The sequence below is a fragment of the Gopherus flavomarginatus genome, chromosome 1 (genome assembly GCF_025201925.1).
Source record: "Gopherus flavomarginatus isolate rGopFla2 chromosome 1, rGopFla2.mat.asm, whole genome shotgun sequence".
NCBI classification, from domain to species: domain Eukaryota; kingdom Metazoa; phylum Chordata; order Testudines; family Testudinidae; genus Gopherus; species Gopherus flavomarginatus.
Window position 1 is genome coordinate 243,349,803 of NC_066617.1, and position 26,262 is coordinate 243,376,064.

At 42.4% G+C, this 26,262-nt stretch overlaps 1 protein-coding gene across 3 annotated transcripts in view; it reads left to right on the forward strand.

The window, feature by feature from the left end:
* ZBED1 (zinc finger BED-type containing 1) overlaps positions 1-26,262 on the forward strand; it is a 254,154-nt gene that overhangs the window by 106,255 nt on the left and 121,637 nt on the right. The window contains exon 4 of one of the 3 annotated variants that reach the window (XM_050933128.1): positions 22,597-22,659. The exons of the other annotated variants lie outside the window; for them this stretch is intronic. Within the exon in view, the coding sequence (XP_050789085.1) occupies positions 22,597-22,659 (63 nt within the window). The remainder of the gene's footprint in view (positions 1-22,596; positions 22,660-26,262) is intronic. 3 annotated transcript variants of the gene reach the window in all.

Here is a 26,262-nt window from a genome sequence, read left to right on the forward strand (position 1 = left end):
GCCAAATGTCATGTTCTTCCAGTCTCAATATTCAATTTTGTGGCCAGATGGCCCAGTTTCTCCATATATGGCAAAAAATAACAATGGACAAAAGGGTTCCCTTTGGTTACCCCATAGAATTTCTCTCCCTTTTCTCTCCAAGATCCTCTTCCATTCAGGGACAACTCTCAGAAGGGATACTCTTATAGGAAGTACACTTTAATGAGGGACCACACAACAGATACCACCCCATTACCAGAGAAAGGGATTTTATTCCAAATACTTCCTGATCCCTAAGAAAAAAAAAGGGACCCATCTTAAACTTTCATCACTTCAATATTTTTATGCCAAAACTAAGATTCAGAATGGTTACTCTGGCATTGAGAATCCTACCTCTAAACAGAAAGGAATAGTTCACAGCTCTCGACATGAAGGATGCCTATTTTTACATTGGCCAAACTGGACAGCCCCTATGTAAAAGGATAAATGGACACAAGTCAGATATTAGGAATGGCAATATACAAAAGCCTGTAGGAGAACACTTCAACCTCCCTAGCCACAAAATAGCAGATTTAAAAGTAGCCATCCTGTAGCAAAAAATACTTCAGGACCAGACTTCAAAGAGAAACTGCTGAGCTTCAATTCATTTGAAAATTTGACACCATCAGCTCAGGATTAAACAAAGACTGTGAATGGCTAGCCAACTACAAAAGCAGTTTCTCCTCCCTTTGTGTTTACCCCTCAACTGCTAGAAAAGGGCCTCATCCTCCCTGGTTGAACTAACCTCGTTATCTCTAGCCTGATTCTTGCCTGCATATTTATACCTGCCTTTGGAAATTTCCATTACATGCATCTGATGAAGTGGGTATTCACCCATAAAAGCTTATGCTCCAACACGTCTGTTAGTCTGTAAGGTGCCACAGGACTCTTCGTTGCTTTTTACAGATCCAGACTAACACGGCTACTCCTTTGATAGTTCTACATAGATACCCTTTTCTCTCGCAGGAGGCTCCTGAAGTTCGTGATCGGTACAAGTCATAATCAGTAGATGGTGCTTCCCTCTGGACTGGTAACACTCCCCAGAGCATTCACAAATGTGCTTGCAGTAGTGGCAGCTCACTTCCATTGCCCTGGCTCAATAGTCTTTCCATATCTAAATGCTTGGCTTCTCATAGGGAGGAGAAATAATGACATCAACGTCACCCTTACTCACTCTCCTAATGTCACTAGGAATCTGCATAAATTTAGATAAATCCACTCCAGCTTCAACACAGGCCATAGTTTTCATTGGAGCAACTCTAGACTCAGATCCAGAGCCTGCCTCCCCATGGATGTTTCAATCAATGAACCATCTGATTAATCAGCTCAGAAAGAGTCCACAATCATTGGTTCAGAAATGCCTCACCCTCTTGGATCACATGGTGTCTTGCACCTACATGACCCCATTTGCAGGACTTAACTCTGCTGCCTACAAGCTGGCTTTGGAAGGTTTACATGCCAAGCATGCACAGTATGAACAAGTTGAGTTCTGATCCCTGCCCAGTTATGAGACGCTCTAGCTTGGTGGCAGGACAAAGAACAGATGTGCCTGGGAGTTCCTTTCCCTTCACCCCACCACCTCCACTTTCGTGCATCTAGTGATTATGCAGTCTCTGAAGGTTTACACAGAATCTTTCCTCCAGTAGCTAAACATACTCCAGTTTAGGATCCTAACCTGGTCCTTTCAGCACTACCTAAGCTACCGTTTGAATGAGCAGAGACATGCTCACTGTCTCATTTATCTGTGAAGGTCTCTGATGCTAAGAACCTCTCAGTGCCTACTGGTAAAGGGCTCACTTTCATATAACAGCAACTCATCTGAGACCTGAAAAACTCACTATATATAACACACTGCTGTCATGGTAGTTATCTATAAAAAACGTCATGTCAGGTATCAAATGAAAACTGATAACGTACCAGTAATTAATATCTTTGTGAAATGTGTGTATTGACACTATATGAGGGATTATGAACACTTACTGATACTATGTTTTAAAATCTGTAACCAAACAAAGGGAGAAATAAGGTATTTTTTTAGAAAGGTAGTTACCTCCTTCTCTCTAATGGGAATTAACCAGGCATAGGCAAAGACAATGGTAATTATGTTTGCATATTGAGTCAACAGGAAAAGTAAATGAGCCAAGATGCAAAAACACTGGAGTCTGAACCCCATGGATTCATCCTGACTCTGGAAACAAACACAATAGATTTTGAGAAATACAAGGAGAAGAAAAAGAATCAGTTTGTTATTCATTTCATTGAGGAACACTCCTGGCAGAGAGGAATGATTCAGAAAAAGCTGTTGATTTTCAGTTAAATCAGGATTCAATCTCTGCAGAGAAGAACTTTGAAGGTGAGAGAACTGCTTTGACCAAAGAATTATAGCTTGTTAAGTTTAGTCACTAGAAAATGTGTTTATCCTTTTGTTTTATTTTTGTAACCATTTTCTGTTTCTATTATCTTGGCTTAGTATCACTTAAATCTGTTCTTTATTAATAAACGAATTCTAGGTTTTTCTATAAACTCATGTCATTGCAATATGTTAAAGTGTGCATCCTCAGCTGAGCTAATACTGATGAGTATTATGTCTCTTTGGAGACAGTGGACTTGGTAATTTCTGAGAGTGTTCAGTGACATGGGCTGCATATGGCCGGGCTGGGCAGGTCAATACTTTTCTAGGGAGTTCAGGAACTGAAATGCACCTATGGTTACTTGCAAGGTGAAATAGGGCTGGCAGGGTCTTGAGGAGTTTGTTGGGCTGGCTAAACAGACTGGAGTGTTGGATCCGATACACAGTTTAGCATCAGCAAATCTCTCACATGGAGGCAGAGGGGTAGCAAGGTGACTTACATTTCTGGATGCCTAGAGAAAGGGCCTCAAGGTTGCCTTCCTAGTGGCTATCACTTTGGCTAGAAGTGGAGGCAAATTGGTGGCCCTGATAGCTGACCTACCTTTATACTGTATTCCATAAGGATAAGATTTCCTTAAAAGTTCACCCTAATTTTCTCCCCACAGTAGTCTTTGTTTTCCATGTGAATCAGTCCATATAATTACCTGTTTTTTTCCTATACCACTAATGAGTAACAGAGACTCCATTCCTTGGAGCATGGGCATTCTATCTTCAGAACAAAACCCTTTCAGAGGTTGCCCAGCATGACCCTAAGATAAATCCTGTTTGACTATGCCAGTGTGACACCCAGGCTCTTGGTTGCCCTTGTGCAACGCATGAAAGGCAAGTGGTCTTGTTGCAGACTGTCTAAGTTGATCTAGGGTAGTATCTTGCTGTGTCACCAGTGGTTGGAGACTTCCCTACCACAGACAGTGAGGGTGTACCCACCACATCCGGTGATCCTTATATGTATTCTGCTGCCCATCTGCCTTCCTCTCTGCTTTGGATCATAGATATGATTCACAGTAGAGAAGGAACTGGAGAGGTGGTCAGTCCATACAACCTCTCCTACCTTTGGTCCAGAGCACATAGAGTGTAGGTATGGACCAATGGACACTGTTAGAAAGAATTGTCCCGCCCTTTGCGGCAAGAGAGAACAACTTTTCTCCATCTTCTTTATGGCAGCCTTTCAAGTATTTGAAGACTGCTATCATGAACCCCCTTAATCTCCTCTTTTCCAAACAAAACATACCCAGTTCCTTCAGCCTTTGCTTATATGGCTTGCATTCCATCCCTTTGATCATCCCTTTGATCATCTTTGTTGGTTGCCTTTGGAGTCTTTCCAGTGTGTCTACATCCTTTCTATACATTGGTGACCAAAATTGGACACAGTTACTTGAGCTGAGGCCTAACCAGTGCTGAGTAGAACAGTATTATCCACTCCCATGACTTGCATGCTGTGCCTCTGTTAAAGCAACCTAAAACTGCATTTTTTTTGCAACAGCATCGCATTACTGACATGTTGAGATTGTGATCCACCACAACTCCTAGATCCTTCTCAGTAGTGCTGCTGCCAAGCCAGTTATTTTCCCATTCTGCATTTGTGCATTTGGTTTTTCTTTCTTAAGTGTAGCACCTTACATTTGTTTTTATTTTATTTCTTTTTGTTGTCTATAGCCCAGTTCTCCAATTTATCTGGGCTCTATCCTCCAAAGTATTGGCAGCCACCCCCCCGAGTCTTGTGTCATCTGCAAATTTTATCAGTATGCTGTCTATTCCTACATCCAGAACATTAATAGAGATATTAAACACCACTGGACCCAGAACAGAGTCTAGCCTATTGGGACTATTCACACAGTGAAGTACTATTCACTGAGAATAAGGAGGGCAAAAATCTGGCCCCAATTAGTTTCCACTTAAATAAATAGAGAAACTGGTATAAGAAACATGTGCAGAGGAACAATGTACTGTTTTCCATCACATTCGCTCCTAGCAATGTCTGTTGGGATAAGTGCTTTCAACAATCCTAATCTTCTCTAGCATTCTGGAGTGACTAAAGGTGAAAAAATAGAATGTAGCCAAGGGAAGCAGACAGTTTGCTTCTGTAAAATTATGGTTAGTAAACCTTTCGGGAGTTTGTGTCACTCATAGCTGAAATGCTCTTAGTCATGAAAAAGAGAGTCATGTCATGTGGTGATGAAGGAGCCTTCTGGGTGTATGGAGGAGCTGTTGATAAAGTATCTTAGCCAAAGAAAGGGAACTAGTCACAGCTCTGTGTGGAAACCTAGTAGTATTCATTACCTATTCCAATGTATATTTTTAAGATTTGGAAAGCATCCAGATTAGAAGCTACAAACCTAAATTGCTAAATAAGAAACACATGGTACCCTTGTCACGGGGCAGCATGGTCTAGCGGAAAGGGCATTGGACAGAATCAGGACACCTGAGTTCTATCTAGAGCTGGGTGACATTTTTCAGCTGACAATTTTTTTTGTCAAAAAATGCAATTTCAGGTCAACTGAAGCATTTCATTAACTCATATAAATTGCAGTGAATTGTTTCAATCAAAATGAAAAAAAAAACAATTTGGAAATACTGAAACGACTCATTTTGACATTTCCTAAATGAAACATCTAGATTTTTCAGGCTGGATTCACAAGTAGGCACTCGGGCAGGATTTGGTGTAGGAGGCATAGTCCACACATTTGTTTACATATGACTCCTGGCTTGGCAATTTAAATTATGCTGCCCCTGGCCCTTCTGTCTTTAGCCAGGATAATCTTTGGAGGTAGAGTGGAGATTAGGGAAACTGCAGTTTAGAATGTGGGCATACATCACTGCTTTTAAGATTTGGAAAGCATCCAAACCACATTATGGTTCTAATGTGTGCTTCTTTCATCTCCTTATTGATGTACATTATTTTGTCATCTTCTTGCTCCTAATCCCATCAGTTGGGGTTTGGTCCTGCAAGCATCGAGCATCTTCATCTGTCTGAGGCAGCAGTAAGATCCACCTGCTTACCATCATCTTTGATGCAATCCATCTATTTCTTCTTCGGCTTTCTTTGGGGTCTCTTTCTTTCTTCCCTTTCCTGCCATACTATCTTCACCAGATCCCCCTTCATTCATCCTCTGCATGTGTCCAAATTAGCAAAGTTTGTGCTTCATGAATTTTTGTCATCCATATCATGGACTTTGACTTCCACCTGAATACGTTCATTTTGAAATCTGTGTAACTCCTCCTGTGGCATGAAGACCTCTGCTCTCAAACACCTGGAGGTATTGATCCTGCCATCTCTTTATTTCCCATGCTTCTGCAGCACACATCATTGGAGGGTGCACCATTGTTCTATGATGTTTGGCTCTTAGTCTCAGTGGCATATGTTTGTCATATGCTACTTCTGGGAGGTCATTCCACACTGTTCCAGCACTCTCCAATCTAGACTATATCTCATGCTCAAGTTTGACATCTTCCGGGACCCAGCTGCCAAGGTACTACAATTGGTCAGTCTGGTTTAATCTCACTCCATTAATCTCTCTATGTCCAGTTTCTTTGTGGTACCTCTACTGACCCCCCATGACCTCAGTTTTAATCATGCTCATTTTCATCCTGTCCCATCCTGTCTGCTCATATATCAGTGGTTTAGTATTTCCTCTAGGTCGTCTTCTGAGAATTCCTTTATTGCTATTGATGTACAATATTTCACAAGCCCATACTTCACACACATTGCTGATTAATGGTTTTAGCTAACTGTTCGGCAGTGGAAAATATTTTATAGACAGTAAGACACAACAAATGGATGTCAAACGCATATTCACATTCAAATGTGTGTGCTCTAACTATTTTTTGCTCTGCCACAATTTGTTTGTTTTAAATAAAAACGATGGATTGCTGAGATTTTATTTAGATCATCACATTGCACCATTCTTCCTTTTTTGTTGCTGTTAGAAATGCCAGTCACAGGACCCAGATGCCAAGTAGGAGTGGCAGCTGGCTGTACGGCAGATCCCTAAGGCTGCAGCTGTGTGAATGCTCCTTGATTTACTTGGACTGTATCACATAGACGGATTGCAGATTATTTGTCTGAGCTGTCTTGCCTTCCAAAAGCCTCCGGTTCCTTTCTTTCCTTCTCCTGATCAAAAATATATGCAGTTTTATGTTGTTGGAACTGCAACCCTGGGTAAATCTCTCTTGAAATGTGTGAGCATTATAGGCAAAAAGTGTTGTTTAATTTTAACTGTATCATTCTGCATGCATAAATTCAGTTAATTCATTCAGTTAATAAATAACATTAAATATTTTCAATATAGTACTAGATTAAGGATGCATCCTTTCCTTGAATGCCCCCAATCTATTCTCTCCTTGTTCTGTTTATATAGAAACTTGGTGACGATAGGGGTCCTGTGTGAAAATCAAAGCAGAAATATTAATTCAGACAGGATTCAGTTCTGTTTTTAAAATAAAGTTCTCAATGTTTTTAGGCTAAATTGATTGACTTTATGTGGAGCAAAGTATCACTTAATGTGAGCACTGGTGGTAGAATATGGCCCTAGGTTTTTAAAAGAGAACAAAGGTTACTATTCTGAGGCTATGTCTACACTACCACAGTAAGTCAACCTATGCTACACAACTTCAACTACATGAATAACGTAGCTGGAGTTGACGTACCTTAGGTCGAGTTACTGTGGCGTTTACACCACGGGGGATCAACCAGAGAAACTCCTGTTGACTTACCTTACTCTTCTCATCAGGGGTAGAGAACCGAGGTCGACTGGAGAGCGATCTGCAGTCGATTTGGCAGGTCTTTACTAGACCAGCCAAATCGACTGCCGGTGGATTAATCTCAGAGCGTTGATCCCGGCTGTAGTCTAGACCTGCCCTGAGAAACAGCTTTCCACCCACACAAAGGAACTGCAGCTAGCACTTTGAAGGCCTGGAGCTGTCCCAACATCTTATATAACCGGTTGTAGAATATGTAATAATTCTGTAGCCATATCAGTCCCAGAATATTATAGAGATGGAGTGAGTGAGGTAATATCTTTTATTGTACCGATTTCTGTTGGTGAGAAAGACAAGCTTTCAAGCTACACAGAGCTCTTTAAGTCTGGGAAAGGTGTAGAGAGTGTCACAGTTAAATACAAAGTTGAACAAATAGTTTAGCATAAGTAGTTAACACATATTCTAAGGCAGTGTTTCCCAAACTTGGGACGCCGCTTGTGTAGGGAAAGCCCCTGCCGGGCCAGGCCGGTTTGTTTACCTGCCCCGCTGATTGCTGCTCCCAGTGGCTACAGTTCACTGCTCCAGGCCAATGGGAGCTGCTGGAAGCGGCGGCCAGTATGTCCCTTGGTCTGCAGCCCCTATTGGCCTGGAGCAGCGAACTGCAGTCAGTGGGAGCCATGATTGCTGGAACCTGCTGATGGGACAGGTAAACAAACCGGCCCAGCCTGGCAGGGGCTTTCCCTACACAAGTGGCGTCCCAAGTTTGGGAAACACTATTCTAAAGGACCATTCAAGGTGAAGTGGCCCATTAACATGCCTGCTGTCACAGGGCAAAAATTGGGGGTAGTGGATTGTAGATTGGATTTATGCTTTATTACAACAGTCTCTTTTTTAAGACCATGATTTTTAGTGTCTAGTAAAGTTAAGAATTTAAGCTCCCAATCTCATCTTTTGAAAGCATTGTGCAGGTTTCCTTTGAGGATGAGGACTGAGTGATCGCTTTGTGAAAAGTGTTCACTCACAGGCGATAGGGTGTTTTTATCAATTTTTCCTGTGTGTGTTCATTTGAGCGTGTAAAGATTGTCTGGATGTAGTCCACACATTTATTTATATATGACTCCTGGCTCAGCAATTTAAATTATGCTCCCCAACCCCTCTGCACAAATTACTGTTCTTAGGACCCTGTGAGGGAGAAGGATTCCAGAGCTCAGACTTCAGCTCAAGCCTGAACAACTACACTACAATTAAACAGTCCCTTAGCCTGGACTCCGGGAGCCCAAGTCAGCTGGCACAGGCCAGCCATAGGTTTTTAACTGCAGTGTAGACATACCCTGTATAGCTTGAAAGCTTGTCTCTCTCACCAACAGAAGTTGGTCCAATTAAACAATATTACCTCACCCATCTTGTCTCTCTTGGATGTAGAAGAGTCAGCACCAGGTAGATCACAGTGACAAAAGATATTGGAGCCAGTGATGAAATTAGCCCTCTATCACAAACATAATACTCCTTCCCTTCTTTGACAGCATCAAGAAAAGGAGATTGCTCCAAATTTATAGACTCATAGACTTTAAGGTCAGAAGGGACCATTATGATCATCTAGTCTGACCTCCTGCACAGTGCAGGCCACAGAATCTCACCCATCCACCTCTACAACAAACCCCTAACCTATGTCTGAGTTACTGAAGTACTCAAAGGGTACGTCTTCACTACCGGCCATATCAGCGGGTAGCAATTGATTTGTCAGGGATCGATATATTGCGTCTCATCTAGACGCGATATATCCATCCCTGAGCGCGCTCGTGTCGACTCCAGAACTCCACCAACGCAAACGGCAGAAGCGGAGTCTACAGGGGGAGCCGCGGATGTCAATCCCGCGCTGTGAGGACGGTAGGTAACTCGATCTAAGATACTTCGACTTTAGCTACGCTATTCACGTAGCTGAAGTTGCGTATCTTAGATTGATTTTTTCCCCCTCCCCAGTGTAGACCAACCCAAATTGTGATTTGACAAAGGGGCTATCCAAATGGCCTAACCATGCCCAGGCTCTGCTTAACTCACTGCTTATTTTCCTAAGGCTTTGGAGAACAGCTGCTAAAATGAGCTAAGTGCTATATATTTTTCATCGCTTTCCCATCACATCTTCCCAGAAACACTGCTTATGCTTTGAGGAGCTACTGGTGAATATTACTGCTACACAGAAATGACTTACAGTAGGGATTGCAAATGCACAGTATGCAACCAAAGGCAACTCCACAATCATTTATTTTAAAGCTGCTGCATTATCCTTATGTCTTTTTTTATAGTGACTGCACTATATCTGTTTATAGCTCCTGCATTGTCTAGTTAAATGGCACAGTCAAATAACATTTCACTTGTGCGACTTTCTCCAGCTGCTTTTCCATGACCATCAGTTCATGTTGTCACATCCTATTCTGACAAGAGCGATGCAAATAACCAACATTTCAGTAGATGAACCGAAGAAAAAAAATAGTTTCAGATTGACATGAAATGAACATTTTTTCAAATTCTTCAGCAAACCAAAAAGTCAAAATGTTTTAATTAGAGATGTTTTACCTTTTAAAAAATTGAAGTAAAATTAAAATAAAAAAGTCACAATATTTCATCTTGAAAATGTTAAAATGAAACATTTTGTCTTTTGAGGAATTTTGGGTTTTTTTTTCCTTGACAGTTTGGCTACTTCAGCATGAATTCACTAATTGTTTCAGTTAATGCAAATCTGCATTTTTATTTTATTTTATTTTAGTGGGGGAAAAAAGTTTCTTTGCCAGCTCTAATTCTGAACTTTCAGCTTCTAAAGACATTTGGTACTCAAAATGATCTCCAAAATAGTCCTGCTAAAGGAATTGCAGTCTCTTTATCGGTGTTGCCTTTCTTTTGATGAAACCATGAACTCTGCAGACTGATTGCTCACTTGTTGTGTCACTTTCCTATAGGAAACAAGTTTCTGTTTGGCAGCATCCTGTATTTTCCTCGCATTGTTAGTTGTTAATAGACCCTCTCTTTTGCTCTTGTCCCCATAGTGGCTATTCACCCACCGTTACAATTCTGACTTAGGGAAGTATCTTGTGGGGTTGTTCAGTTCCTTTGACCTCAATTTTTTGCTGTCTGTGAAGGTCCTGTTGCATCTGTCGTCCTTCCAATTGATAGGATTCCTGACATTTAGGCTCACACTATTGTTTGATAAAATGTGCTGGCAAAATGTCTTGTCTGCCCCCTCCACCCCCCCTCCCCCTAGTTTATAGCAAACCTGGCTGCTGAAAATTAGCTATTGCTGGCAACAAATCAGCGTCAGAAAGCAAATATCCATTTTTGGCTAGATAATGTTTCTTCATGCTCTGTCCCATTTCATTCAATGGATGCATCTTCATTCCTGAGGCTTCTGTGTTTCTGTTCTGGTGTTTTATTCTTGTTTCTGTTTGTATCTGGTTTTTTTTTCTGCTCTATTTCTGCTTGATCCAAACATTGTATTACATAACATCCCAGGGGGCCTGAGCCAACAACCATTGATGTCAATGGAAGGAATATGCAAGGTATTTGATTATGGGGACCTGTACTGACCTCCTTGGGTTAAATATGCAGATTGAGCTGGGTAATTTCATTGCTAAGCCATCATATATAGATAGCTCAGTCTCTTTAATCTGTTCCTTAACTCTTGTATTTTTAGTCTTAATTACAGTCAGTCCAAATCACAGCTGCCAAGTATATCTTCTCTCAGTTTTCCAATAACATCTCCCTATACTTAAAGCTGAGTCTGCACGGGCCCCCTTCTTTTACATGTTCGGTTCAGTTTTCTCTGCCTATAACCTATCCTGTGCTGTATGCTGCACACAAGTCTTTTGGCTGCTTCTTGTCATTTTGTCTACATCTAAGACTATGCCTTCCTGCACATCATTCCCAGTGCTTGCAACAGTCTCACCATTAATATTTGCTCAAGCTCCTTATATTTCCTCCTTCAGATCATTTCTAAAGACTATGGGCTTGTTTTTATTGCTCCCTTTGAAGTCAGTAGAGGTTTTGTTATTGACTTCAGTGGAAAAAGCTCAAGCCCTGTATATATAACTCCATTGGCTATAACTAATGTTCGCAATACTCTGCCTGTTCATGCTTTTCAGATTAACACTTTGGAGTAGGAGCTCTTTCTCACATGAGCTACTTCATGAACTTCAGTGTGACAGTGCCAACGAGTCAGGACCACTTCCATGAGTAAAAGTTCGTAGGAGCAGACTCTTTGTTCTGGTTTTCTTTAGTATTGTTAAGAGCCATCCACAGTGCTGCAGAAATGCTAATAATCACCTGAGCAGCCTAGGTGGAGTCAGTCAAGGTTTGGGCTTCAACTTTCCTTTTCCTTGGCACCAACAAGCCTTCTTTCTCTCCTCTTGTATCAAGGGCTGATCCCAGGGCCCACATTCTCCATCATGTGTCACAAGGCAAGGCTTTTCCCCAGCTCGTTAAGGACTCGCTACCACACCACAGCCTCTTTTAAGCAGCTTTATTTTTCAAACAAAACCGAACGGATCCTTGGCTCCTCTTTTACGTCTCAGACTCTCACGGCCTCCTCTGGCAGTGGCAGCCACTGCTATCACAGCCAGTTCTAACTCACTGGGTCTCTCTCGGCCCCTGTATAACCTCAGGTGCAGTCCCACCCCCCTTAATTGGCCCAGCTGGAGGCACTTGTTCTGGCACAGGGCATAGGGGAGCTGGACTTGCATCAGTTACAGAGGCCAGCCACCTGTGATGCTCTTCCTGAAGGATGAGGTAACTTTTGTCATGAAGGGATAGAGAGCCCAGGGATGGTCTGTTGATCAAAAGGTTTGGTTTTCTCTGCTTTTCTAGAAGAAGATGAAGAAGTAACAGTAAAATACATATATACATACATATAGTATTTTCACAAAATTATATATAATCACTGTAAATTACACAGCAATTTATATAGTTTACATTTCTCCCCTTGAAGAATATATAATCTAAGTTAAAGCAGAGAAAAACAAGTTGATGGGCAACACTTTATGAAGGGAGGTACAGAGATAATCGCTGATGTGAACAAGGCAAGAAGGGTTGTTTGAAGATGTAGGGCTTAAGGAAGGATCTGAGAAGTAGAGAGAGATGTTCCATATGGATACACATAGGGTTTCTACAGGGCTGCAGTATCATGTGTCTGCTTCAATAGGGTAGAATAATTATATGACAGTGATGGAAGCAGTAATTCATAGCTACTTGCAGCATTAACACTAGCAGAACCCATTATCTGCAAAGCACCAAAAGTGCTATGTGTATCGGTTGTTACTCTGACTGCTCATGAATTTGTGGCACTGGACTTCGTCATGGAATTCTGCATGTTTTTGAAAAGTTCACTTTCATGGCCTATGGACATACTGTCTGTTGTAGAGCATGATGAAATGCTGCCAAAAGAACTGGTGGAAGCAAAGGGCAGCTGCAAGCGTGGGCACGTGCCTGTCCCCAGCAGTGCAGACAGATCAGTTTGAGCACCTGAAGCACCCAGTAGAGACACAAATCACCATTGGGAAGGGAGGGCTGGGCAGTCATGTGTGTGAGAGAGAGAGACACTCTGTCCCTCTCTCTTGCTACTGCAGCATGCTCAGCATGGAGGGGCAGGGCTTTGGGGTGTTTCTGGGGAGGTGGGTGTGAGGCAGGCTCTGTCCCTTCAGGCAGAGCTGAATGTAGCAGCCTGCCTGCTTAGTGAATTATTCACTTTGTTCTTATTGAATTCCCCTCGGAGTATAAAACAGGTGTAAAAATTTTAAGGCTCCTTTACATTGCCAGAGTGGTGTAAAGAAGCCTTATGGTAAAGGATGGTATGGCCTTATAAATGCTTATGATGCTTTAGTGAAGGGGTAGGCAACCTACGGCATGTGTGCCAAATGCGGCATGCGAGCTGATTTTCAGTGGCACTCACACCACCTGGGTCCTGGCCACTGGTCCGGGGGGCTCTGCATTTTAATTTAATTTTAAATGAAGCTTCTTAAACATTTTAAAAACCTTATTTACTTTTCATATAACAATAGTTTAGTCATATATTATAGACTTATAGAAAGGGACCTTCTAAAAACATTAAAATGTATTACTGGCACATGAAACCTTAAATTAGAATGAATAAATGAAGACTCGGCACAGCACTTCTGAAAGGTTGCCGACCCCTGCTTTAGTGATTAGAACTGGTCTAAATTTTTGGACTAAAAAAAATTCCTATCAAAATGTGCTCCATGAACTGTTTGCTACTGACCTCTCTGGAGATGGTCAGTAGCCAATATAAATTGTGAGTTCGAGTCCCCAGCCCTCGCTTGCTCTTCAGTTGCTTATAATGTAACAATGAGCATATGGCTGCATATATTTGTTGACTAATAACTAGAAGTGAAGAGTCAATACACCTACATTACTATTAGACAGAGGGGGTTTGGGGATATCCTCCAGTGCTCCTCACTCCCATTCTCCATCCATTGTAATGTATTTTAAACAAATTACCAAAGTAATTGAAACCAGCTTGATTATATTGCATTATTTTAATAAAATATGCAGAATTTTGCAGAATATTAAAATTCTTGGTGCAGAATTCCCCCAGGAGTACAAGACCAAAAAGCCACAGGAGTCTGCAGCTCGAGACTGCATGTCGTCAGGGAAAAGAGAAAAATAAATGAATTAAATAAGTAAAATAACAGTCTCCCCATGCAGGATGGAGCTAGACAATTCACATGGCAGAAACCAGATTATTTATTCAATGACCATTTTGATTGCCTGCTGGAGTTCAACACTCTTGTGAGTGATATTACCTGGACAATTACAGGCTACTATATCCTCATTCTCCATTAGAGTAAAGCAACAAAGCAAGAAAAAGCCCTGAGCTAATTTGAATAAAATATAGAGAATTGCTTGTATTGTGAGTAGTATTCTGTGACAGTCCTAATGCTGTGGAAGAACGTTAATTTAATCTCTTCAGTAATGTTGGTAAGCTTTCTAATGTCATTCAGAACCATTTTCTATTAGCATTTTCTCCCATTTGTATGCATTTTGCACAGGATTTCCCCCCACACACACCTCCCCTATTAATCAGTGGTGTCATAACCATTGAGAGAATATGAATGACTGCTGGTGGCATTGTGGCAACCAAGTGATAATGTCAGATAGTCTTGTAAAGAAACAAATTGGATATTCCATTTGAAATGCTGGCATGATTCTGCATGAAGCCACAACGGCATACAACTTCCCCCACCCTACTCCCCTCACCACCCTCTTATTCTCCCCTAATTTTGCACTAGACGGGATTTATTTATAAGCCCCAGTTAGAGAAAGAGGGGCCTTTGGACTATCTAGCAATATTTACCACTTATTCTATAGCTACCTATAAAAAGCATGTAATGAATGAACGTGTATGTAAAGTATGTATGTAGACCCATAGACCAATGCTCTCTACTGGATGGGAACAGAACTACTCAACTAATCAACTGCACCAGGGTCTCCTCCCACAACTATTAACTATAGGATGTGATCTGGGCCTTGGGATTTACACTGCTCCAAAGAAGGTATAAAATGATAGCTGATCAAAATGGTAGTATTTTTACATCCACATTGCAGTTGCTTTGCATGAGTGTAAATCACTGCAGAAGCTGAAAGGCAATAGAGAATCAGGCCCATTACATTATGGCAAGGATACGATACAGAAAAATAATACCACTTTCTAATTCTGTCCCGTTACCTCATTCATACCTGAATGTTGAATAATCTAAGACCAGGGGTGTTTCTCTACTGCGAAGTGATTGCCTCCATTTCTGTATATTTACACTTATCTTGATGTAGGTGCAATTAAAACTTGCTACTGCGTATCAAAATCATTATAGTTGAAAGAATGAAAGTGCACAGAAGTCTCCATTGAAAAGTCATCATTGGACAACACTGACCACAAAATAGTATCAGGGCTACAGCAGTTCTAAGGGCTTGTCTTCACTACTGGGGTAAGTTGACCTAAGTTATGCTGCTCCATCCACATGAATAATGTAGCTGGAGTTGATGTAGCTTAGGCTCACTTGCCGCGGTGTCTTCACTGCACTGCATCGATGGGAGGTGCTGCCCAGTTGACTTCCCTTACTCTTCTCAGAGAGCTGGAGTATCGGGGTTGACTAGGGAGCACTCTACCGTCGATTTAGCAGGTCTTCACTAGACCTGCTAAATTGACCCCTGCTGCATCAGTTGCAGCAGCATCAATCTCCCCATAGTGAAGACAAGCCCTAAATATGGAGAAACATTGTGGCCCCTGAGATGCCACTAGATGCGATGAGCCTAATGCTGTCTTTGTAATGGCGGGCACTTAATATTGTACTAGTCATAGGAGAAAGTAATACGTGAAGGAACAGAGTCACGGTGGAAGTCAGTGGAGCAATCACAACATATGCCAGCTGAGGATCTACGCTGAAATCTTGCACTAATGCTGATATTTTTGTTTCCCGTCTGACAGCCAGATTGTGCCTGGATCTTATGTGGGTTCATAAGATCTTATGTGTCTAACAATATGGGGAACCCATACTACATAGCTGGCTTCCTAATAAACAGGTTTACTAACTATATATACAACCATGCAAGGCCTAGCTATATGTATGCACAGTTGCTCCATTAGGATCTGGTGGCATCTACAATCGAAGACAGAGAGGCTCACTAGAGAACTGTCATGTTATTTAAAGGGATACTGCCCGGTTCCTATACTCTGCAATGGGGAAGGTAAAAGGTGTTGCCTTCTCACTTGCATAACCAGCATAAGGGTCAGGCACTATTGCTGTCCCATTTTCCCCAGGGTTTGCAGTGCCCAAAAGGGGATGGTGAGGTAACTGGATCAATCCTCTCCTGTACCAAATTGTGGAGGAGGCCTGCCCCAGAGGGAGAGGACGATAAGTTATACATCGTGCAGAGATGTTGTAGCTGGTGTGCTCCCTCATGAACACGGGGGCAGAATTCTTCCCCAAACTCCCCTCGGAGCACTGAGGCTCCACGCTATTTCTGAAGGTGGGGCTCTGCCTAAATGGCACAACTGAGTCCTAATTTTCCATATTTATATATTAAAATATATGCATTCATCTTAATGAACTAGGCAAGTCTGTTAAGTAAAGAGAATTGAATAGACTTGAACAGAATTGCTTTGTTTAAATATGTGCTAGCTTTTGTTCACATATAACATGGCTCACCTTTGGCAAAAACTTAATATCCTGTGGTGATTGCTCAAATGTGCTGTCGTAGCCTAGAGCCTAGAAACTTGTTGATGCCGTTGGAGCTTCTCTAGGAGAAACTGAACTATACATTATTGTGCTTCAAACCCCAAATGACTGTTGCAACTCCAGCAATTCAAAGGTTGGACAGTCACTGTCCATTTGATTTATGTAGGTGTAATTCACTGTCCTTTTTAATATGTATATTTAGCAAAAGTGGATCAACCGATTTCAGAACAATGAACTTCACTACTTCCAAACATGCATGTAGGGTGATTATTTTGGCCCGCAGTTGAATCAGCTGTTTATATGTAAGATAGCCCTGTAGGAGATTTAGCTTAATTAACTTAGATTAGTTAATATTTGTAAAGGGCTTTGAAGATTAACTGCTAGATCTCCTTACTGTAGGTTAAGCAAAGATGAGTAGCTTTTACTGTGAAAAGTGTTTCTGTGACTTTCTGGCATTGTCAGCAGTTTTGTTTTCTGACTAGGCAATAGCACATCTGTGGCTGCGATTTTCAAAGGAGCCTAAGGGAGTTTGGCAGCAGATACCATTGACTTCTGTGTCTCTCATAAAAGCTGATGCCCTAAACTATATCAAATTGGTTTGAATCTGAGGGTACGTCTACACTACGGGATAATTCCGATTTTACATAAACCGGTTTTATAAAACAGATTGTATAAAGTCGAGTGCACGCAGCCACACTAAGCACATTAATTCGGTGGTGTGCGTTCATGGTCCGAGGCTAGCGTTGATTTCCGGAGTGTTGCACTGTGGGGAGCTATTCCATAGCTATCCCATAGTTCCCGCAGTCTCCCCCGCCCCTTAGAATTCTGGGTTGAGAGCCAAGTGGCTGATGGGGCAAAAATCATTGTCGCGGGTGGTTCTGGGTAAATGTCGTCACTCATTCCTTCCTCCAGGAAAGCAACGCCAGACAATCATTTCACGCCCTTTTTCCCTGGATTGCTCTGGCAGACACCATAGCACGGCAACCATGGAGCCTGTTCAGCTTTTTTTTTTTTACAGTCACCGTATGTGTACTGGATGCCGCGGACAGAGGCAATACTCCAGCGCTACACAGCAGCATTCATTTGCTTTTGCATGATAGCAGAGATGATTACCAGTCGTTCTGTATCGTCTGCTGCCAGTGTAATTTGGCAATGAGATGATGGTTATCTGTCCTTCTGTGCTGTCTGCTGCTATCATGGGTGCCCCTGGCTGAGATCGGCCGGGGGCGCAAAACTAAAACTGGGAATGACTCCCCGAGTCAATCCCTCCTTTATGGTTTCTAAAAATAGAGTCAGTCCTGCCTAGAATATGGGGCAAGTGTACTAGGGAACCAGTGTATCAGAGAGCACAGCTGCTCCGTGTCAGATCCCGCAGAAATGATGAGCTACATGCCATTCACGGGGGTGCCCCTGCAACAACCCCACCCATTGCTTCCCTCCTCCCTCAACCTTCCTGGGCTACCGTGGCAGTGTCCCCCCCATTTGTGTCATGAAGTTATAAAGAATGCAGGAATATGAAACAGTGACTTGTTAGTGAGATAAAATGAGGGGGATACAGCCTCCTGGTGCTATGACAGTCCAGGCAGGACATTAAGCAGTGCAGAGGAGAGGAGCCCAGCATGCCACTGCTATGATAGTCCAGGCAGTACAGAATCTTTTTTTGCACAGGAAAGGGAGGGGGCTGATGGAGCTCAGCACCCAGTTGCCATGATGAGGACTGTTACCAGCCGTTCTGTCCCATCTACTGGGAATGACTAGGAATCATTCCTATTTTTACCCAGGCGCCCCTGAGGCCAGCCAGGGGTATTCAGCAGTTATCAAGCACGGGCTGATGGTGACGACAGATAGCAGTCATATTGTACCGTCTGCTACCGGGGAGGGGAGAAGAGCGGATACTGCTCTTCACTGCTGCAGCATCGCATCTACCACCAGCATTCAATAGACATAGGGTGACATTGAAAAAAGTCAAGAAACGATTTCTTTCCCTTTTCTTTCACGTGGTGTGGGAAGGGAGTAAATTGACGAGCTCTACCCTGAACCACGCTGGACAATGTGTTTGAACCTACAGGCTTTGGGAGCTCAGCCAAGAATGCAAATACTTTTCGAAGACTGCTGGGGACTGTGAGACAGCTGGAGTCGTCAGTACCCCCTCCCTCCCTCCATGAGTGTCCATTTGAGTCTCTGGCTTCCCGTTACGCTTGTCACGCAGCACTGTGTAGCCTGTAGATTTTTTTTTCAAACGCTTTGGCATTTCGTCTTCTGTAACGGAGCTCTGATAGAACAGATTTGTTTCCCCATACAGCGATCAGATCCAGTATCTCCCATATGGTCCATGCTGGAGCTCTTTTTGGATTTGGGACTGCATTGCCACCCATGCTGATCAGAGCTCCACGCTGGGCAAACAGGAAATGAAAATCAAAATTTCGCGGGGCTTTTCCTGTTTACCTGGCCACTGCATCCGAGTTCAGATTGCTGTCCAGAGCGGTCACAGTGGTGCACTGTGGGATACCGCCCGGAGGCCAATACCTTCGATTTGCGGCCCCAGTAACCCTAATCCGATATGGTAAATACCGATTTTAGCGCTACTCCTCTCGTCGGTGAGGAGTACAGAAACCGATTTAAAGAGCCCTTTATATCTATATAAAGGGCCTCGTAGTGTGGACGGGTACAGCGTTAAATTGGTTTAACGCTGCTAAAATCGGTTTAAACGTGTAGTGTAGACCAGGTCTGAATCCTGTTGCACAGAATGAAAACTGACTGAAAGGCCACAAATAAAACAATTAAGTTGGGGGAATTTGTGTAGTGGGGTTCATTACAGGTTGGTGATACGATTCATCTGATTTAACATCTTAATGATGGGTCATGAATGCATGTTGACTAAGGCTGAGAGCCTATACTATAACTGACTCCATGTGGGTCCAAGGGTCCATGACAGACCCTTGGATCTCCACTGAGCCCCCTTGACTTCAACTGGGTAAATGTGTGTGGGCCAGTCTGCAGAACTGGGGCCTAATATCTCCCTTTAGGGAAGTATCCCTATTCAGAAAAGCACTTAAGCATACGTTTAAAGTTAAGTACATAATTAAGTATCTTCCTGAATCAGGGCCTCAATTAGGAAGTATTATGAACAGCAGTGAGAGCAGAAAAAAATAGAGACATGGAAAAATTATAAATAAGGGCGGAAAATAGCAAAATGTTATACCAAATGGCCAAAAGCAGGCTAATACACCTCTACTCTGCTATAGCACGACCCGATACAACACAGGTTCGCATATAGTGCGGTAGCAGCGGGGCTCCGGCAGCGCTTTAAAGGGTCCGGAGCTCCAGACCCTTTAAATCACCGCTCGAGCCCTGCTGCTGCTATCCCGGGGCTGTGGCAGCAGGACGCACTGGTGATTTAAAGGGCCCGGGCTCCCCACAGCGGCTGGAGCCCGGAGCTCTTAAATCGCCGCTGGAGCCCTGCCGCCCCTACCTCCAATATAACGGGGTTTCAGCTATAACGGTAGGGATTTTTGGCTCCCCACGACCACGTTATAGCGGGATAGAGGTGTACATCTGAGAAAAAAACAATCTGAAATGCTTGATCTTCAAATGGGAAGAAAAAAATCTGGAAAGGAGTAATAGGAGATGAGATTTTAGTGCAATATGAGATAACAAATGAGAGATGAGTTTGTAATGTGATACTGTAGTTATAAACAACCCAAATGCTACAATGGGCTGCCCACACTGTGGCGTCAAGTCAAGGATTAGGGAGGAGACTCCTTCCCTGGCATAGGTCTGGCAAAATCACAACTGGAATATTAACTCCTATAGAAGTATCCTTCAGCTCTCTCAGTAATGGTTCCTCTCAGTGAAAGAGTAGCTCATTTTTTTTCAATTAAAATATTTTCTTTTTCAAAGCATTCTTTGAAAACACAAACACAGACAATCTTGTTAAATTATGCTGGTTGTTCCATCAGTGTCATCTGATATCCATTTAAAATATGAAAATACTGAGTATTCAGTGTAAAGTTTGTCAATGAATGTACCAAACTGATTATACTTTTCTATAGTTTTACACACAGGATCTTCTAAATTTTGATAAACAAATACTCATAACACACAATCCAACTAACTCTGAAGTATATACACAATAATTGTAGTGCATGAGAAATTCTAATAATTTAGCACCACAAATACATAACTAGATTTTAATCTGTCTACAAAAAAATAACAGCTGTGGTTCTGAACTGATGTGTAATCAGAGAGCTGTAACAATAACAAACAATAGTATGGTAAAATGAAATCTCAGAGTCTAAGAATGCACTTTTTTCAGAAAATAATACAGGCTATATAATTGATATACTTTCCTTAGCAAAGGTTTATGTATGCGATACAATCTAAGAATAAAGGGAAATTTTTGCTTAATAATTTCTGTTAATTTAAACAACCAACAAACTTATGGATATTTATGCTAATTAGAGCAAGCCACTGATTGTACTAGCTACACCTAACAGACAGGATTTAAATCTGTTTAACAGCAGATTCTCCATCCTGCCTAACCAGGTTCTTTGGTAACCTTGAAGAGTCAATTTTTTCTTTTGATACAATTTTTGAAAGCTGTGGATATGATTTGTATGTACTTTGGCAATCAGTCAGTTTTATTGCTTGGCTGTCTTCCCAGTTGCTGGTTGCCTGTATAACTTAATTTTGTATGGAACAAGCAAATAAATGTTCTGGTTATATATAAAGAAGCCGCTGTTTTGATTGTCATGTTTTGAATTCTTAACAACAGTTTAAAGTATTACAGTTATCAGCATATTGTGGCAAGTCTTATGAATTAATTTCAGTAATGAATGCCAGGAAAATGCTACTAAAACCCTACAGTACAGCTCTGACATATTTTCATAGCTGTGGTTGATTTAACAATATTTCTTGTAGCTTCCATGTAATGATGATTACTGTTCGTGAAACTAGGGAATATAGTGCACAATTTAGTTCCTGCATAATTTTATAATCTTTCAGAATTCCTTTAAAGAGAGACAAAATCTTACTATATTTTGGATCCTACAGTAGTCCTCACAGCACTTCCTTAGTTTTAGACTTTCAGAGACAAATACTTACTCCTGCCACCTCTGCAGAAGCAAAAGGATCCTGTTGCAGCAGAACCAGTATATTTCTGCTGTGCAAAAAGTGGGACAGGATTTAGAAAGCCCATGCACACAGGCTGTGCACTTTCAGTGCACCACAGAGCCCAGCACTGATTGCAGGGGCTACTTGAGTGTAGCTCAGCGAAGGGAATTCGGATGCACGCATTGTATGCATGCAAACACATGCACCTACACCAGTGGGGAGAAAAACCATCAATAAATTGTGTCTGCTGCTATACTAATAATAAGAAAAGATCCAAGTATATTATACCAATTTTTTGTCTATGTTGCTACATCCAGTCTTTCCAGTAATGGAGATATATTGCAGCTTTCCCATGCTGCTCCCACTGTGGCTAAGGCAGATTTCTGTTTCCCATTCTCACCTCCCTCCACTCTCCACCTCTCTTTTCAATTGCTCATATCTTTCTTGAGCAAATTGCTTGAGCTTTGTGGCTGAAATTTGCATGCTTGATCTCATCCCAAGGTAAATTATTCTGAAAAGTTCAAGTAAATGGCTATGCAGCCATTTATGAGTTGCACAGTTGGGAGGAAGTGGGGAATTTACTCTCCCGAGTTGTTTAAATTCCAGTGCTTGGGTTCACTGGGCTCAGAATGACATTACGCAGCAACTTCACGTTTGGCCATTTTAATAGTCATTATAGCAGAAGCAAATAAGAAAATTAATATGTGACTTGATTACAGTGTACAAGTAATTTCAGAGGAGAAAATATTAGGTACCAAAGGGCTCTTTAATCTAGTGGAGAAGAGCATAGCAAGAAGACCAATGGATAGACGTTAAAGACAGAGGAATTCAAATTAGCAATAAGGTACATATTTTTACCAGTGAAGGGGATTAACCCTTCACCAAACTACTAAGGGAAATGGCATCAATGGAGATGAAATCAAGACTGGACCCCTTTCTGAACTATGTTTTGCCAAACAGCAGTTATTGGGCTCAACACAGGAGTTATAGGATGAAATTCTGTGGCCTGTCTATGTACTGGAGGTCAGACTAGACGGTCTAGTCGTAAGGCTTTGAAATGTCTGATTGTGAAGGGGCATGCCCTCCTCTGGTGGAGAGGAGACTAACAAGTCTCTCTTCTAGGCCTGTTCAGCACTAACTGCGGCCAGTGGGAGCCTGGATCAGCCGAACCTGTGGACATGGCAGGTAAACAAACCGGCCTGGCCCACCAGGGGGCTTACCCTGGTGAGCCGCGTGTGAAAAGTTGTCTATCCCTCCACCAGACAAACCATTGTGGATCAACAGTGGACAAAAGACTTTGTTGATTGTTTTCCCGACACCTGTGAGGAGGAGATGTGCACAAATGCTCATCCCATCACAGCTTGAAGTCTGGGAGGAAGGGAGTAAAAATCCCTGTCAAGAGGAAATTGTGATCACTGTGATGCTTGGAATTTGGAGAGTGCAATATTTCTAAGTATAAGCGAGGGACCCCTGTGTGTGTACGTGTGTGTGTGTGTGTGGGTGTATGTTTACTGGCTTTAACCTTGTAAATCACTCTTGTTTCTTGTTCTTAATTTATATATTTAGTTATTTTATTACAGGATTGGCTACAGATATTGTCTTGAGTGTGTGATCTGAGGTTCAGTTGACCTGGGATAAGTGAATGGTCCTTTTGGGACTAGGAGTATCCTGAATACTATTGTGATTTTTGGTGTAGGGACCATCTACCACAAAGGCAGGTTTGCTTTGGTGATAAGATAGACCAGAGTGTCCAAGGGGGACTGTATGTGGCTCCATATTAAGATTGTTGCAGTGCTTGAGAAATTCACACTTGATATTTGGTTGGTGAAATGTAATTATAGAACACACAACCAGTGTTCCCTCTAATTTTTCCCACACGTGTGCAGAATTAATTTTGTTATATGTGATACACCACCTCCATATTGGTGCACATAACAAAATTCATGTTGCGGGGGCAAGGGGTTGGAGTGTGGGAGGGGGCTCAGGGCTGGCGCACAGGGTTTGAGTGATGGGGGGGCTGAGGGGTCCAGCTGAGGGTGTAGGCTCTGGGGTGGGGCTGGGAATGAGGGGTTTGGGGTGCAAGAGGGGGCTCAGGATTGGGGCAGAGAGTTGGGGTGTGGTGGGGTGAGGACTCTGACTAGGGGTATGGGCTCTGGAGTGAGGCCGGGGATGAGGAGTCTGGGGTGCAGGCTGCCCCAGGGCTACAGCGGGGAGAGAGGACTCCCCGCATCTCTCTCTCTCTGCAGCAGCACTTGGGTGGGATAGGAGCATCTCCCCCAGCTGCAGCAGGTCCGGGGCTGGGTTGAGGTTGGGAGGGGGCCCTGGCTGTGGCAGGTCTAGGCCTGGGCTAGGGGAGAGGGAGCCTGTCACCCCGGCCGTGGCAGGTCCAGGCTGGGACTGGGTTGTCCAGGGCTGCACTGGGTTGGGACTGGGGGGAGGGGCGCCTTTCACCCTGGCCACAGCAGGTCTGAGCTAGGGCTGGGTTGGGGCCGCAGGAGGGGTGCCTCTACCCTGGCCATGCTGGGGCCAGTGGGGAGAGGCATCTTTTCCCGCCACAGCCTTGAGCACCTGCATGTCACTTAATAGGTTGCTGCGCAGCAGCACAGCTTAGGGGGAACTTAACATACAGCCAATTTAGGCTTTGTGCCCTGGTTTGTAACAATCTGCCCTGAGGTTGGCAGCCACATTTGCGAGACACTCCAGACAGCCTGACAGTCACTTCCTAAAAAATGTGGGATATTTTAAAAATAATCCAGCCAGTCAGCCACATTTTAAAGCTGTTCCTGGAACAATCAACATTTGTAGATCCTGTGGTAGAAGTAGAATTGCAAGCATAGCACATGCTCTCTGCCACGAACAATATCGGTTCTATGGGAGGCCTTCTATTACTGTGTGATCCTGGTTTCTATTAAGCCACAAGAGTCTTTCAACTCATTTAAAACACAGCTAATGTATTGATTTTCTTTTTATATTAATACATTTAATATACTTAATAAAGTCAGTAGAATCTTCATAATAAAACCAATGGAACAGAGAGGTTTTCAAAAATAGAAACATTTAGGGATTTTCAGAAGTTGTTAGGATTGGCTGAACTCTGATTTTATCCAAGTTAATGGCGAAACACCTGTTTACTTGAATGGGATCAGTTAGGCTAAGGCTGAGCATTTTTGAAAATTTCACCAATGTGTTAGGGGAATAGGGAGGGAATAATCCAACACTAAACAGTTATGCATTGACCTTTTTAAGGCTATAGCTACACTGCCAATTGAACGACAAAACTTCTGTCTTTCAGAGGTGTTAACCCCTCCCTGAAAGACAATGCAAACACCACTCGTGGGGGGTGGAAGTATTTCATCGGCAGGAACGCCGACAAACAGCGGTTACACTGCATGACTTTTAGTGGAACGGCTGTAGCGACACAGCATGTGTAGACATATGACATATGTGTAGACATGCGTAGACATAGCCTAACTAAAAATGACATAATTAATTCACAGTTTTTCAGCAGGCCATAATGATGAAGGAAAACATTTAGTTAGCTACTTTGTTATTCAGACTTTTGATAATAAATGTCTAGTTTAATGCACTCAGGCCATTATGCACAACACTTACAGCTAATGTATAATTATCTCTAATTTTCAAATAACTCATGCTTCTTTCCTCTATGCATTTCATTAAAATGCTTTCAAACATAATGGAATTTTGTTAAGGAAAAAACAAATGTACAGCAACTTATTTATGAGTTTAAATGTGTCACATATTCTTCATTAAAGTCAATGAGACCTTTATCAGAGTAAAGACACACCCAGGAGATTCACATTCCAATATCATATCCTGAAAAAAAGGTCAAAATTGGGCCCATTAGCTGTAAGAAAATGTTGCTTCTGAAAAAAAGCAGCCCAGATAACCAGCAAAATACAGTGGAGGTTGGTGATGTGGATACTCCTTTTCACACTGTGAAAAAATAAAATAAAATAAAATAATTGGAGATACACCAATCTCCTAGAACTGGAAGGGATCTTGAAGGGTCATTGAGTCCAACCCCCTGCCTTCACTAGCAGGACCAAGTACTGATTTTTGCCCCAGATCCCTAAGTGGCGCCCCCCAAGGGCTGAACTCATAACTCTGGGTTTAGCAGGCCAATGCTCAAACCACTGAGCTATCCCTCTCCCCCACTATCTGAAAGACCCAGTGGAAAGAACATGCAGCAAGATGTGCAGATTTATAGATGACATGAAACTGCAGGGCAGACCGGTGCCAAAGGTGAGGCAATCTGAATATAAAGGTAACGTGAAAAACTGAGGGTGTGGGCTGGCAAATAGCTTGTGCAAATTTAGGTTCCAATCATGTAAAGACTAGTCAGAACTATACATGGTGCATAAAGTAAAACATGTAAGTCTCTGCAGGATGCCCAGTGTGGAAAAGTCTGTTATAGATACAGGGTTGAAAAATGGACAAAAGGATTTTGCCTTTAATGATCAGACACTTCAACCTATGACATGATACTGGAGAGAAACTTACAATCACCAACTGTCTCTCTGACCATCACAGAGAGCCAATAGAATGTTAGGATGTGGAAATGAGAAGAATGAAACACAAATCAGAAGAGATCATAATGGATCAGTGTAGAGTTAGTGATGTGACAAACTCAACCGGAGGACGCTGTATGATTGTGGCAAGGCAGGAAGTACGGGGAAGATTTTATTCAAAGTATAGGATATGTTTGTAGAGGGCTGAGAAAACTGTCTGCACGTGACTAATAGGTAGTAAAGATAATTACACATATTT